This window comes from Megascapheus bottae, chromosome 3 (assembly GCF_031878675.1).
Source record: "Megascapheus bottae isolate mThoBot1 chromosome 3, mThoBot2.hap1, whole genome shotgun sequence".
Lineage (NCBI taxonomy): Eukaryota > Metazoa > Chordata > Mammalia > Rodentia > Geomyidae > Megascapheus > Megascapheus bottae.
In genome coordinates this window covers 89,401,004-89,413,883 of record NC_143511.1, presented here as the reverse complement: position 1 = coordinate 89,413,883, position 12,880 = coordinate 89,401,004, and the positions used below count along the sequence as shown (strand labels likewise).

General features: G+C 64.3%; 1 protein-coding gene across 4 annotated transcripts in view; it reads right to left on the bottom strand.

The window, feature by feature from the left end:
• Positions 1-12,880, bottom strand: part of Kcnt1 (potassium sodium-activated channel subfamily T member 1) — a 43,832-nt gene that overhangs the window by 7,085 nt on the left and 23,867 nt on the right. For 3 of the 4 annotated variants that reach the window (XM_090330911.1, XM_090330908.1, XM_090330910.1), the window contains 17 exons: positions 12,402-12,476; positions 12,256-12,339; positions 11,672-11,766; positions 10,177-10,357; positions 8,830-8,994; positions 8,477-8,613; positions 7,753-7,816; positions 7,559-7,667; positions 6,788-6,896; positions 6,474-6,623; positions 5,919-6,157; positions 5,430-5,694; positions 4,464-4,569; positions 3,559-3,731; positions 3,144-3,215; positions 2,897-3,031; positions 2,425-2,536 (listed from right to left, as the gene is read on the bottom strand). In XM_090330911.1, coding sequence (XP_090187037.1) covers positions 2,425-2,536; positions 2,897-3,031; positions 3,144-3,215; positions 3,559-3,731; positions 4,464-4,569; positions 5,430-5,694; positions 5,919-6,157; positions 6,474-6,623; positions 6,788-6,896; positions 7,559-7,667; positions 7,753-7,816; positions 8,477-8,613; positions 8,830-8,994; positions 10,177-10,357; positions 11,672-11,766; positions 12,256-12,339; positions 12,402-12,476 — 2,271 coding nt within the window. Of the gene's footprint in view, positions 1-2,424; positions 2,537-2,896; positions 3,032-3,143; positions 3,216-3,558; positions 3,732-4,463; positions 4,570-5,429; positions 5,695-5,918; positions 6,158-6,473; positions 6,624-6,787; positions 6,897-7,558; positions 7,668-7,752; positions 7,817-8,476; positions 8,614-8,829; positions 8,995-10,176; positions 10,358-11,671; positions 11,767-12,255; positions 12,340-12,401; positions 12,493-12,880 lie in introns of all 4 variants that reach the window. The other variant, XM_090330909.1, reaches the window with a different exon arrangement.

The window sequence follows — 12,880 nt, the reverse complement described above, 5'->3', positions numbered from 1 at the left end:
TCCTCCTGCCCCTCTCGTGGCCCCTGTAGTGGCCTCAAGAGCCTTGGCTTATCCCCTCTGCAGTCCATTCTGCTCAGGAAGGCAAACGTTTCCAGGCAAGCCTGGGTCTCTCCAAGGCTCAGGCCAGGGCTGTGCCTATGGCCAGACCATAGGTGCTGGTCTTGAGACCACACTGCCCACAGCAGCCTGGCCTTTTCAGGTGCACAAGGAAGTGGCAGCATCCCACAGGGGCCAACATGCCCCTGTGCCAGAGAGCCTTCATAAAGCCTGCCACTGACCGGACCGGCCACGTCCCTCTAGTGGTGTCTGAGGAAGGAGAAAGTAGCATAATCAGTGAAGGATGCTGTGGCTGCGCCCTTACGTGGTGCATGGCGCCTCCCTGTTCCGTGGACAGCGTGTCTGAGCTGCAGGTGTGGACTGGCACACGGTGAGTCACATGTACAGCAGTGCTGCCTATGGGAAATTGCTGTGGTGATGGCTGTGGCCTTCCCTCAGAACAATGCCAGACAGCACACAAGAACCAGAGCTGGCCAAGAGCCAGAGGAGGAGAGGAAGGGCTGCCCTGCGAGTTCCTCTCCAGAATTCCACCTGCATTTTGAACAAAGGTCCTGGGTTTTCTCAGAGCGTGGCCTGGAGAGTTTGCCAGGTTTTAGTCGCAGTGGTAGGGGTGGGGAGATGAGAACAAGAAGTACAGACGCCCTAAGGGGCCATGAGATGGGGCAGCGAGGATGGGGTGGGGTGGCTCAGGAGGCGGGGCCAGCTCAGTGCAGGCTCGAAGGGTGGTCTAGCTGACCCCAGCGGAGGTCAGCAGGCTGCTGGGCAGGGCTGGTTCCCTGGGTTTTTAAAATGCAAGCGTGTTGTTTTGTAATTATAATCTCTTATCAGGACATCTAGCTCAGGGTTGAAAGTAGTTTTCAATTTCTACAGTTACACCTAAGGTACTTCAGAATGGAGCTTAAGTACACCCACACCCCAGCCCCACCCATGGCCGCTCTCAGGCCATCTGGGGTCAGGTGGGTGGTAAAAGACAAGGCTAGCCTCAGGGCCTTGCGGAAACGGCTTTGCTTTTCTTCTTTCTCTATACTTTCCAGGGTTCGCCTGAAGTGGAATATGTACTGTGATGTACATTTCTGGAGGAAGCAAGCCGGTTCATTTCTTTTGGGGAGAGTTTCCTGCTGAGGCGTGCGCTGTCTGAAGCTGCACGGAGGATGATGTGTAGGGAGGCGAGACCCGTGGAGGGCGAGGTTTGTTCAGTCAAGAAATGGAGGGCTGGGCGCCCCTGCAGCCTGGACACCTCTGGGCCTGGCGCCCACCGGGCAGTGGCTAGGACTGCAGATCCATCTTGTCTGGGAGCGAGGCTGTCAGCGGCCTGCTTTGCCTTCTCTGAGTCTCTGCTGGGGCCGGGCCGGTCTGGGGCCCATGACATCTGTCTATGTGGGTGGGGGCTGCTTCCCGATGGCCTCACAGTGGCTCCTCGCTGGCTCTAGCTTGTCCCCGCCAGCCTTCTGTCACAGGACCGCACACCGTGGCCAGGGCGTGCACTGCCCCTAGGCTGGCAGGCTTCCCCTGCCTCCCTGGCCTCGAGTCTCCAGGTCTGTCTCCAGGAAGCCCCGCCCACTGTCCATGGCTCGGGCAGACAGGCTTCCTCAGTGTGCAGCCAGGGGCAGGCCCTGGCTCCTGGCACCGTGGCTCCCTGCAGCCCGCACGGACCTGGCTGACGGCATTCTTTGGGAAGCGCCATGGACAACACAAGGCCTTTGGCCCTGGCTGGTGAGTCTGCAGCACTCAAGAACAGCGAGCAGGCCAGATTGGAACCACGTGGGCTGTGCTTTCCTCCACAGCTTGGCCACCCCCAGGCCCCACCAGTCACAGGTCACAAGCTGGCACGGGCAGTACTGTCCAGTGGCCTGACGGAGGCACTGGGTGGGGCCACAGTGGGCATATACCAGGGACCACCAGCCATCATGCCACCTGCGCCCCAGGTCCTCAACCCAGCCTTGGCCCACAGGGGACCCAGAAAGGGAAGGGGCAGGCCTGGGCCTGCTGCTCATTCTGCCTGGGACTCTAGACAGCTCTCCTCTCCTCATGCACTCTGTCCCTTGCCTATAAGTCACACTGGGGTCCTATGTTGGGAGAGAGCTGTCCCGTACCCAGTGGCTGCAGCCACGGGCTGATCTCGCCAAGATGTCTGCTTTGCACTGGCCAGGGAGCCACCAGGACCTCCTGGCCTCTGGGTGTGGCTGGTATGGTCTCTACTACTGGCTGACACCCCGGGCACTCTGGAAAATGGGCTTTATGGTGTCTCCCCGCCTCACTACCGCATCTCACGTCAGGGGGCCTGACTTCTGGCTCCAGTCACCACTCCCCGCCTCTCCCCTTCTCTGTAGGCTCTGCAGAGAAAGGCCACCAGGTGGGCAAACTCACCTTCTCCAGTTTGGAAAGAGCCAAAGAGTAGCTGTCCTTGGCACGGAACTGCATGAACCTCATGTTGGAAGGGTGAGTGAGCTCGGTGGTGATGCTGAGGCTGGGGAAAAGCCTGGGGAAAACGGGAGGCCAGGGCAGGGTCTCAGGCTGGACCCACAGGAGAGGCCTGGGGGGGGATGGAGGCCAGGGCGGGGTCTCAGGCTGGACCCACAGGAGAGGCCTGGGGTGGGGGGAGGATGGAGGCCAGGGCGGGGTCTCAGGCTGGACCCACAGGAGAGGCCTGGGGGGGGGGAGGTGGAGCCAGGGCGGGGTCTCAGGCTGGACCCACAGGTGAGGCCTGGGGAGGGGAGATGGAGGCCAGGGGGGGGGTCCCAGGCTGGACCCTCAGGAGAGGCCTGGCTGTGCGTGCCCAGGGCTCCGGTGGGCAGTGCTCTGGGCTGTGCTGGGCGGTGGCTGGGGGCCGGGCGCTCACCTGAACATGGTCTGTACGTTGACGATGGTCTTGGCGTCGGCCATGTAGTCCTCCTCGGCGCTCATGGTGCTCTCCTTGTCCACCACCACCAGGTTGTCGGCGTAGATGATGCCACACTGCAGCAGGCTGTCCAGGCTGTGGGGGGGACGAGGCTGCAGGACCCACCCAGCCTCGCCTCCTCCCCGCGAGGGCCGGCCGTGCTCCCTGGAGGAGCCCTGGCCACGGAGGCCAGAGCTCGGCATCTTACTTGTCCACGGAGCCTTCCATGTAGTAGACCATGGGGAAGCAGCAGATGGCCTCCAGAAAGTGGTGGTCAGGCCTGCGGGGACAGCGGGCCTGGAGGTGCCACCTGCCCCCTGCCCCACCCGCTCCAAACCCTCGGCGGGAGAGGGGACCTGAGGCCAAGGGACAGGAGTGTGCTTTACCCCAGGGCAGGTTCAGCCCGGCCAGCCAGCTGGGCAGGTGAGGGGCGCGGGGGGAAGGAGGCATTCCTGTGCGCCGCCCTGGGACTCAGCGTCTCGGGGACCGGAGGTGAACAGGAGGAGGGGAAAGGAGAGGAGGGGAAAGGAGAGAAGGTGGACAGAGAAGAGCGGGAGGCGGAGAGGAAGGGCTCCTGGCCAGGAAGGGCGCGGCGGGGTCTCGCTGGGGCCGGGCGTCCTCACTTGTTGTCCAGCAGCAGCACGATGGGGTTGAGCTCCTTGCGCGAGCGGTAGTAGGCCCGCAACGGCACGATGAAGTTGTACAGCCCGTTGCCAGCCGTCTCCGCCGAGACGATGATGAGTTTGTTCTTGAACCCGTAGGCCTTGGCATCTTCGTAGCTGTTGTGCTTGCAGCCCTGTGGAGGCCCGGGGCCCCTGTTGACCACCTGCCTGCCCCAGGAGGAGCAGGCCCGCCTGGACAGCCCTGGGGACCCAGCCCATGGCCCACAGGAGCTCAGCAGGCCCCGGGCGCTGGCAGTGGCCAGGGCGGCCTGTCACAGCGCAGAGCAGGCTCACAACTGTGCTCTAACTCTCAGGAGGCTGAGATCTGAGGATCCAGGTTTGCAGTTAGCCTGGGCAGGAAAGCCTGTGAGACCTTTATCTCCAGTCAATCACAGAGCCAGCTGGAAGTCAGGCTGTGGCTCAAGAGGTAGACCACTAGCCTGGAGCAAAAAGAAGCGCAGGGACTGTGCCAAGCCCCGATTTCAAGCAGCAGGTCGGGGGGGGGGGGTGGAAATTGTGGGGCCAGGAGTTTGGCCTAGTGGTACAGTGCTTGCCTAGCATGCACTGAGACCCAGGTTTTATTCCCAGGTACCGCATATATAGAAAAGCTGGAAGTGGTGCTATGGCTCAAGTGGTAGAGTGCTAGCCTTGAGAAAGCCCAAGGACAGTGCCCAGCGCCCCAAGTTCAAGCCTCAAGACTGACCAAAAGAACTGTCCAAGGAAACAGGCTCTGAGTTGGCAATCGGGAGAGGGTGACAGGGAGGAGAGGTCCTCGGAGACTTGGATGCAGTCACTCCCCGATGAAAAGCCACCAGGGAAAAGCAAGGGAGTGTGGGCCTGAGCGTGGTGGGGTGACCTGGCCTTACCTTGTCCAGTCGCAGGCAGCAGAAAGGGGCCTTGACTGGCAGGAGGTGGCACAGAGTGGGGGAGCTGCCGATGTACGGAGAGTTTGGGGGGTAGCCCTTCACATACCTGGATAGAATGGGGGTTCTCAGCATGGGGCCTGACAGGGAATTGCACCAGGGGCTGGGCAGTAGTGGACTTAGCCCCCACCAATGTTGGGGTGGCTCCAGGCACAGGTGGAGCCCAGAAGCCCTTCACTGCTACTCCCCATCCAAGGTGTGCATGGGGCAGAGAGGAGCCCCCCCCCCAGCCACAAGCCCAGGACCACTGCAGTTTGCCTTCGGCTACAGAAGGTGACCTGAGCCCTGGTCGCCACCTCCAGGAGACTCCACACAACACACAGACACTGAAGGTGGTGTGCACGCAGGCACGTGGACGTGGACACTACCCAAGTCCTTGTGTAATGTCCCCGTGCCTGGGGGGAGTGCCCAGGCCACCGCCCTTCTCTGGGCCTCCCCTGGGGCGGATGGCCCCTGGCCAGCTGCCAGCGCTCTTTCCCATCCCAGTGGCCCTCAGCACAGGCTGCACGATGGCCAGGCCAGCCAGGACACAGTCTCCAGCGCTGCCTCCCGGCCCCGTCAGAGACTCCGCCTTGAACCAGCTGCCCTCTGCCCTGCATGTCTGGGAGCCTCAGCCAGCAGCTCTCAACATCAGAGCAACTCCTGCAGCTGCCATGTCCTGACGAGGGCCGGGGGCCGCGCAGCTGGCCCCAAGGAAGAAGACTTGGCCCCAGATCTGGAATAGGATGGGCGTTGCCCGGGAGCGCCTGTCCCAGGCTCAGAGGCCCCGCCCCCCCCGTACCCACCCCCAGCCGGCGGGCCACGCGCTGGAGAGGGGCTGACCCCGCGGCGAGGTGCACGCAGGATGGCTGTGGGCACCTCACACAAGGTGGTCCCCCGCTGAAAGCTCCCCTGACCACCAGCACTCACTCCACCACGGAGAGCCCCTCGTCCTCTGAGGGCGTCACCTCGTCCTCTGACTGGTCACTCAGCAGGTCGCAAGGCAGCAAGGCTGAGCTGTCCGCTAGCTCCAGGACGGGCGCGATGCTGGGGCGCCGACTGCCAGAGCCATTCTCCGTGGGCAGCTTGAGCTGGCCACTGCCGCCGCCGCCGCCATCGCCGCCACCGCCGCCGCCACCACCGCCGCCCTGTGAGGGCCGGCACTCCGCGTTCTGCAGGTCCATGGCCACTGTCCCTGGAGAGAACCGTTGGACCTGGCTGGCCACCTCTCCCATGTCCACTGTCCAGGGCCAGCAGCTCTGACCGTCGGTCTCGGAGGCCTGGGCTCCTGAGGGCAGTGCTTTGCCATGCCTCAGTTTCCCCACTGGGACAAGGAGTTGAGGCCCCCCCACCCCAGGTGGCGGTGATGAGCAGACCCCGCGGGTCCTGGCACTCGGCCGCCCTGAAGAGGGGGCTCACCCATGGAGGCGATGACGCTGTGCACGGGCAGGCGGGAGGCTCCCTCGCAGGGCCCGGGCCCCGCCAGGCCCCTCCTCTTCTGCTTCTCCTCCTGCTTGAAGATGAAGGCTGAGTTCTCCTCCTTGGTGATGTTGATGTAGAAGCAGGTGTCCGAGGTGGCCAGGGTGTGCCGCGGGCCGGGGTTCAGCAGGATGCTCTTGTTCTCCTCACGCTTCAGCCCGATGAGGCACACGCCGTACCTGGCAGACAGGGCCACGGGACGTCCACGCCTGCCCCCCACCGCTCAGGCACCCCTCACCCCCCGGTTCCTCTTGGGGCCCCTGACTCCGTAACTCCTCCCTGATCTCTCTTGGGCAGGCTCCCCCGTCGTGTGCCAGGGACCTGGGGACCCCGCGGCCGGCCTCAGAGAGCTAGAGAGGAGCAGCCACCCCGTGGGGCCCCAGGGAGGTGCCTGCTGCCTTGTCTCCACCTGGTCCTCATGGCCCGGCCCCAGCTCACCCAGGCTGAACCCAGGTGAGGGGATGGCAGGGTGTGGCCCGCCCCCGCCCCGCCTACTTCTTGTGGGCGTGGAAGGCGGCGTAGGTGAAGCTCTTGCCCTCGTACTCCCGGAAGAACTTGCTGTCGCCCATGCGGATGTGGTAGACCTCGTTGCCGGAGCAGCGCCCGTACATGCGCTGCCACTGCTCGGGTGACTCCTGGCCTTCTCTGCCAGCGGGGCGAGGCGAGCCATGGTCACCCTCGGCCAGGGCTGCCCTTTCGCCCGTCCAGCCGGCGGCCCAGCCCGGTGGCCCCTGTGGCCCCTCCCGGAGCTGGCAGGCCCCGACCCACGCCTGCCTCGTCTCCCAGGGGTGGCGGCGCAGGGCACTCACTGGCCTCGGGACGTGTGCACCAGCAGGGTGATGAGGGTGGACGTGGCTGGGCAGATGCAGTTGAGGGCGAGCATGGCGTACTTGCACTCCTCCTCGCACACCACGTGGTCTGAGAGGACACGGAGCCCCGTGGTCTGAGGGGCCCGGTCAGGGCCCCCACGGGCACCTCCCCCTCTCCCTTCCCCAGCGCACAGCCTCCCCTGTGCGCAGTCCCTGGAGGGGGCCCCCGGGACCCCTGCATGGCCGACTCCCACTGAGCCCATCCAGGTCAGCACCTCTGGACTCTGCTCCCAGCATGCAAAGCCTGAGGAAGCATGTGCGGTCATCTCCAGCTCAGCTGAGAGCCTCCAGGAGGGCTCTGCTCACCTGATCCGGGCAGCTGCCACGAGGCTTGTCTACTTGACCCCATTTAGCCCAACCACCCACCTCAGGAATGCAATGGGGCCCGGCCCCTAGAGGTGCTCCCCAGACAGTGCTCCTGCACCCCACTGCCAGCCTTACTGACTCTGGCATCCAGTGTAGACCTAATCACCTGCCAAGTCTGGACCCATGGGGGCCCTGTGGTAGCATGGAGGCTCTACTGTCCCAGGTGGGCCATGTGTGGGTGGCTGTCCAGACTCCCCCAGCCTGCACCCCTGAGTCTCAGCCCCCCAGCCTGTACCCCTGAGCTCCAGTCCCCAGTCTGCACCCCCAAGCTCCAGCCTCCCAGCCTGCACCCCCAAGCCCCAGCCCCCCATCCTGCACCCCTGAGCCCCAGCCCCCCAGACACACCAGCAAACTTGACGTGAAACTTGTTCTCGGGCTTGAGGATCTGGACATAGAGGGGGCAGTTGGGGGCAAAGTCCTTTACAGCCCAGGCTCGCAGGATAGTCTGGTGGTCCTGGGGGAGGTGTGGTCAGTGCTGCAGTGCCCACCTGTGGGACAGGTGGGCATCTGCAGGCTGGCAGGGCCCTGCCTAGACTCACCGCTGCCGTGCGGTCCACCTCGTTCCTGCTGCTGAGGATAAAGCAGGCCTCACCATTGTCCATCCTGCAAAGTGCCATAGGCTGAGGGGGGCTGGGGGGGCTCCCAGGGGGAGGTGAGGAGAGGAGGGTGGGGCCAGGTTGGAGGCCCTGCTCCAGCCTGTTCCCGTCCCAGGCCAAGGACAGACAGCCTGTGAGAAGCTCTGGAGCGGAGGCTGGCAGGGGAGGGGGGCAGGTGTCAGCTGTGGGTGGGGCCACAGGAGAGTGTCCCTCTGGGCCCCGCTCGGGGCTCAGTGATTGCAGTGTGTCCCGTCTGCCCTGTCCCTGCATGACTCAGACCACTTGGCAAAGGGCACTGGAAGCTGCTGGAATGGTGAGCTGGAAGCTGCTTTAGTGGAGCGTCTCAAAGAGAGCACGAGCACGTTCTGGAAAGTTCCATGGAGCAGCATTCTGCTGTCACCTGAAGTAACTCTGTCATCTTGTCTTTAAAGATCCACCCTCAGCCCTCGTGACTTTCCCCACCAACTCACAGCAGCCAGCTCTCCCGCCCCTGGTCTATTTCGAGCTTCTTCAAGCTTGACACTGAACATTCCCAGATTCAGAGCGGGGTGGGGGGAGCACTCAGGGTGGACCCCCTAGAGGAGGGCCCTGGGGGGCTGGGGGCACTGCCGGCCCCGCCTGCCCACCCCAGCTCCGTGCGAGGCTAGCCCGCTGCGGCCACACTCACTTGGCTCGCATAAGGTCCTGGTCCTTGAGGGCAGAGCCCTGGAGGTAGATGACCCGCTGAGACCACAGGGGGATCTGGAGGACCCTGCGCACCTGGATGTCCATCTCAGTGGGGCACAGGATGACCACGTAGTAGTCCTGCCGGATGGGCTGGGGTCAGGCCTGCCTGCGCTCCTCGGGCCACCATGCCCAGGCCTGGCAGCCATGCCTAGCTTCTGGACTGCCACCCTAGGGTGGACGGCACTTGGGAATTCTGCCCAAGCCTGGGGCAGCCCTGGGCAGGGGTGGCCCTCCCTGGGGCCAGGAAGACACCTGAGGCCCGGGCGGGGGACGGGGGGCAGGTGGCAGGCTCACCTGGAGCCGGGGGTGGGCGTAGAACTCGTTCAGGAAGTCCATGAGGAGGTCTATCTTGAGGGAGCTCACACACAGCACCACATGCTTCTCCGTCTGGGCCCGGTGTCGGCTGTAGTTGCCCCCCGACTTTTGCCGCTCCATCCAGAGGTACACGAGCTCCTCAAACTACAGAAAGAGGGTGAGCACAGGTGACTGGGCCCGGGCCAGGTGCCCCCGGGGGTGGACAGGAGGGAAGCACCAGTCCATGTGGAAATGATGGCTCCAAGACCCCAGACAGCATGGGGAGGCCCAGCCGGCAGCCAGAGACCTGAGGACCGACGCAGGGCGGGGCCGCACCAGGACCAGAGCAGGGGTGCAGGCACGAGAGGGCGTGGCGTGAGACCACCAGGCAGTGTAGGACAGGGGACTGGAGGCAGGTCCAGGCCCTGCCCCCTCAGAGGCCCGGTGGCCATGTGGGTACCGGAGCCTGCCCTCGGGACCGGCCAGCGGCCACCAGCTCGGCTCTTCCTCACAGCTCCCCACACTGCTTTTGCAGCAAACTGGTGCCAAGTTAGGAAATGCTCAGACACAGCTAGCAGTTCTAACGGCCTGTCACAGTCACAGTGCCAGGTGCCCGGCGTCCTCACGGCGGAGAGTAGACAGCTGTGGCCCCCGTGAGCTGTCCGTGGTGCTGTCCCAGCATGGACCACACCACGATGGGGCTGGAGGCCATCAGGACTGTGGGGTCTCCACACACCAGGACCCAGGGCTTCAATCCCTGCCCGCAGAACACAACACCCCACCACGCTGAGGATGGAGCAGGGGCGCATGCTATGGGCATGCAGGCCGAGGCGAGCTGCATGGAGAGGTCGTGGCCCATGGCAGGCCTACTCCGTGACCTACTGCTGGGCTCTAGACAGGGCAGGGGAGGAGGCAGCTCCTCCTGGAAGAGGAAGAGGGCTGCCGGCTGGGGCCTGGGCCGGGCTTGGTCACTAGTGGTCTCTTGAGATGCCCCAGATGGCTGTGGCTACACTCGGCTGTGGTCGGGAAGCAGTGGCTGTCCACCCTGCAGTGCTCGGCCTCTGGGCATGCCCTGGAGCAGGACCCCTGGGAGACCCCGTGTCCTCGAAGGAAAAGCCGTGCTCCTGGGGTCCACCATCCTGGCTGCGAGCATCTGTCACCGTTCACTGCCCTCCCACGGGAGCAGCCTCACCAGGGGAGCCCCCAGCCTCCTGGCAGTGACCCCCCCAGCCCTCGACGCTGCTCCCCTGCTGTCCATTGTCTGTCACTGCTCAGAGGCTGGCCGTGAGCCGAGGCCAAAGACGCGCCCACAGCAGAAGCGCCCCGAGGGCCGACGCCCGGACGCACCTGCAGCGGAAGCACCACGAGGGCCACGCAGATCATGACCACCACCAGGAGCTGGGACGGCCATATCTTGGGGGTCACATCACCGTAGCCCACGGTGGAGAAGGTGACGATGCAAAAGTAGAAGGACGTCAGCAGGTTCAGGTTCCCGCCTGCCCGCTCCAGGTGCTGGATGCCACAGGTCCTGCAAGTCCAGGGTGGGGGCTTTGGGGCGAGGAGTGGGGCTTCACAGAGAGGTGCGCTGTGTGACCAAGTGGTGGGGCTTTGGGGGGCTGGGTGGGGCTGCATGGTGTGGGCGTGGCTTCGTGATGAGGGGCGTGGCCTTGTAGCGAGGGGTGTGGCTACATGGTGCAGGGTTGGGGCTGAAGCAGACATTCTCCCCGCCCCTCCTGTTACCCCAGAGGGTGCCCTGCCCTTGGCCTGGCCACCTGTGCTCACCCCTTTCTGCAGTTTGAGGGACTTGTTGGGACTTTTGTCCTAACACTGGGTCTGGGTTGGAGTTGGAGTCAGGGGCCATGACTCAGTGGACTCTGGCTCCAGGAGAAGGCTGTCCATCTGCCCCTTGACCCTGCTAACTATGTCCCAGCCTGGCACAGCTGTTATCCCCTGGTCCACATGGCCCTGGATGGCCCTGAGCCACACTGGCCCTGAGCTAGAACAGCGGGGCCTTTGGCCTCTGTTCATGTCTCCTCCCTCTGAACTTCTCCCACTGCCTGGCAGCTGTACACAGCCCTCAGGAAACTCACAGGAGTGAGGTGCAGAGCTGCCCTGTCACGTGAGGACCCGGCGTGGTTTGTTAAGTGTCCTCAATCTTGCAGTACCCAACCTCTCCTACCTAGGAGCCCTTTCCTCTACACCGTCCAACCCAGAGCTGGACACACCCCCTTCCCGCTGGACTCACCCCCTCCCCGCTGGACTCACCCCCTTCCCTCTGGACTCACCCCCTTCCCTCTGGACACACCCCCTCCCCTCTGGAAACAGTCCCTTCCCTCTGGACTCATCCCCTTCCTGGGCCCAAGTCTGGAGACCCTGGTGGCCTGGCTTGGGGTCACTCCCTGGTCCCATGACACCTGCACAGCAGGTACTCAGCCTCCTCCCCAGCGTGAACGGAGGGGACACCTGGGCACAGCCACCCTCCCTGAGGTCTGCATGCTGAGTCGGGGCAGGGTGCCTCCCCCACGCCTCCCCTGCCGGAGGCTGTGGGGAATGGGAGGTGGTAAGAGGCCTTTCCAGGACCGCAACACGGGCAGCCCCAGGTGACGGTCACCCTGCCCTGGCTGCTCCTACTCTACTCCCGCGGGGCCTCACTGGGGAGCAACAGACAAGCTCAGGGCTGCTGGTGCCATAAGGGGGCCCTGGACTTGGTTGCCGAGGCTGAGTTGGAAGCCTGGAGCCCAGAGGCTATGGCCCTCCGGGCTTCTTGCACAAGAGTTTGGGATGGGGAGCAGCAGCTGTCGCTGCCCCCTGGCCTGCGTCCGGGGCCCTGGTGGACACTCACCCCGTGAAGACGAGGCACAGCAGGGTGCAGAAGAGGATGAGCACCTGGTTGAACATGGCCGACTGTGTCCGCAGGATGGCGCGGTGGAAGTCGTTCTGGGGGTACAGCAGTCAGTGGCCGGGGCTGTGGGGGTCACCACAGTGGAGAGCCAGCAGCCCGGCCACGCTCCCTCTCAGGTAAAGCCACGGCCTGGGCGGCTCACCCCGGTCTCAGTTCCTCACCCCGCCCTCCCTGGGGGTGGCGGCCAAGCTCGTATCTGGGGACAGGGTGCCCAGCTCAGGATGGGGGTGTCAAGGTCCTGGCTGGGCGGGCAGGGCCACCGCGGGGCCCTTGCTGACCCTCACTTAGACATCCAGCAGGGGTCTGAGCACACCTTGGCCCTGGTTCTGGGGACTCCACCCTCCATCACACCTGCAGTTTGCCTGCCTCCCCCCTCCCCCAGCCCCTCTATCTCAGGTCAAGAGAAACTCCTCCTGGAAGGAGCTTCCGGGCTGGAGCCGTGCAGGGTGCAGCGGGCTGGCAGAGATGCCGCTCTTGGTGCGTGGCCTCGGGCAGGCCGCATGCCCGGCTGGGCTCCGGCTTACGATCATGTTCTCCAGCGCGTGCTTGGCCAGCCAGCAGTTGAGGAACACGGGAATGAACAGGTTTCGCAGCGGCGGCCAGAAGACCTGTGGGGGGACCGGTCAGGGCCTGGCCAGGCGCCGCCCCCCCCCGGGCGGGGCTCACCCACCGTGATGATGAAGGGCAGCGTGTTGATCATCTCCAGGATGAAGGACACTCGGAAGATCTGCTCCCAGATGTTGCCCTGCAGGCCCAAGAGGCTTCAGAGATGGGGGGAACATGGCAGAGGCATGGAGGAGAGGAGGAGGAGGAAGGGGAAGATGTGGAGGAGACGAGGAGGAGATGAGGAGGAGGGGGGAGGACGTGGTGGAGACGAGGAGGAGACAAGGAGGAGGAGGGGGAGCATGTGGAGGAGACAAGGAGGAGACGAGGAAGAAGGGGAGGATGTGGTGAAGACAAGGAGGAGCGGGAGGAGTGGGGAGGACGTGGCAGAGATGAGGAGGAGACTCGGAGGAGAAGGGGGAGGACATGGAGGAGACGAGGAGGAGGCATGGGGAAGACATGGAAGAGATGAGGAGGAGGCATGGGGAGGATGTGGAGGAGATGAGGAGGAGATGAGGAGGAGATGAGGGGGAGGAGGGGGAGGAT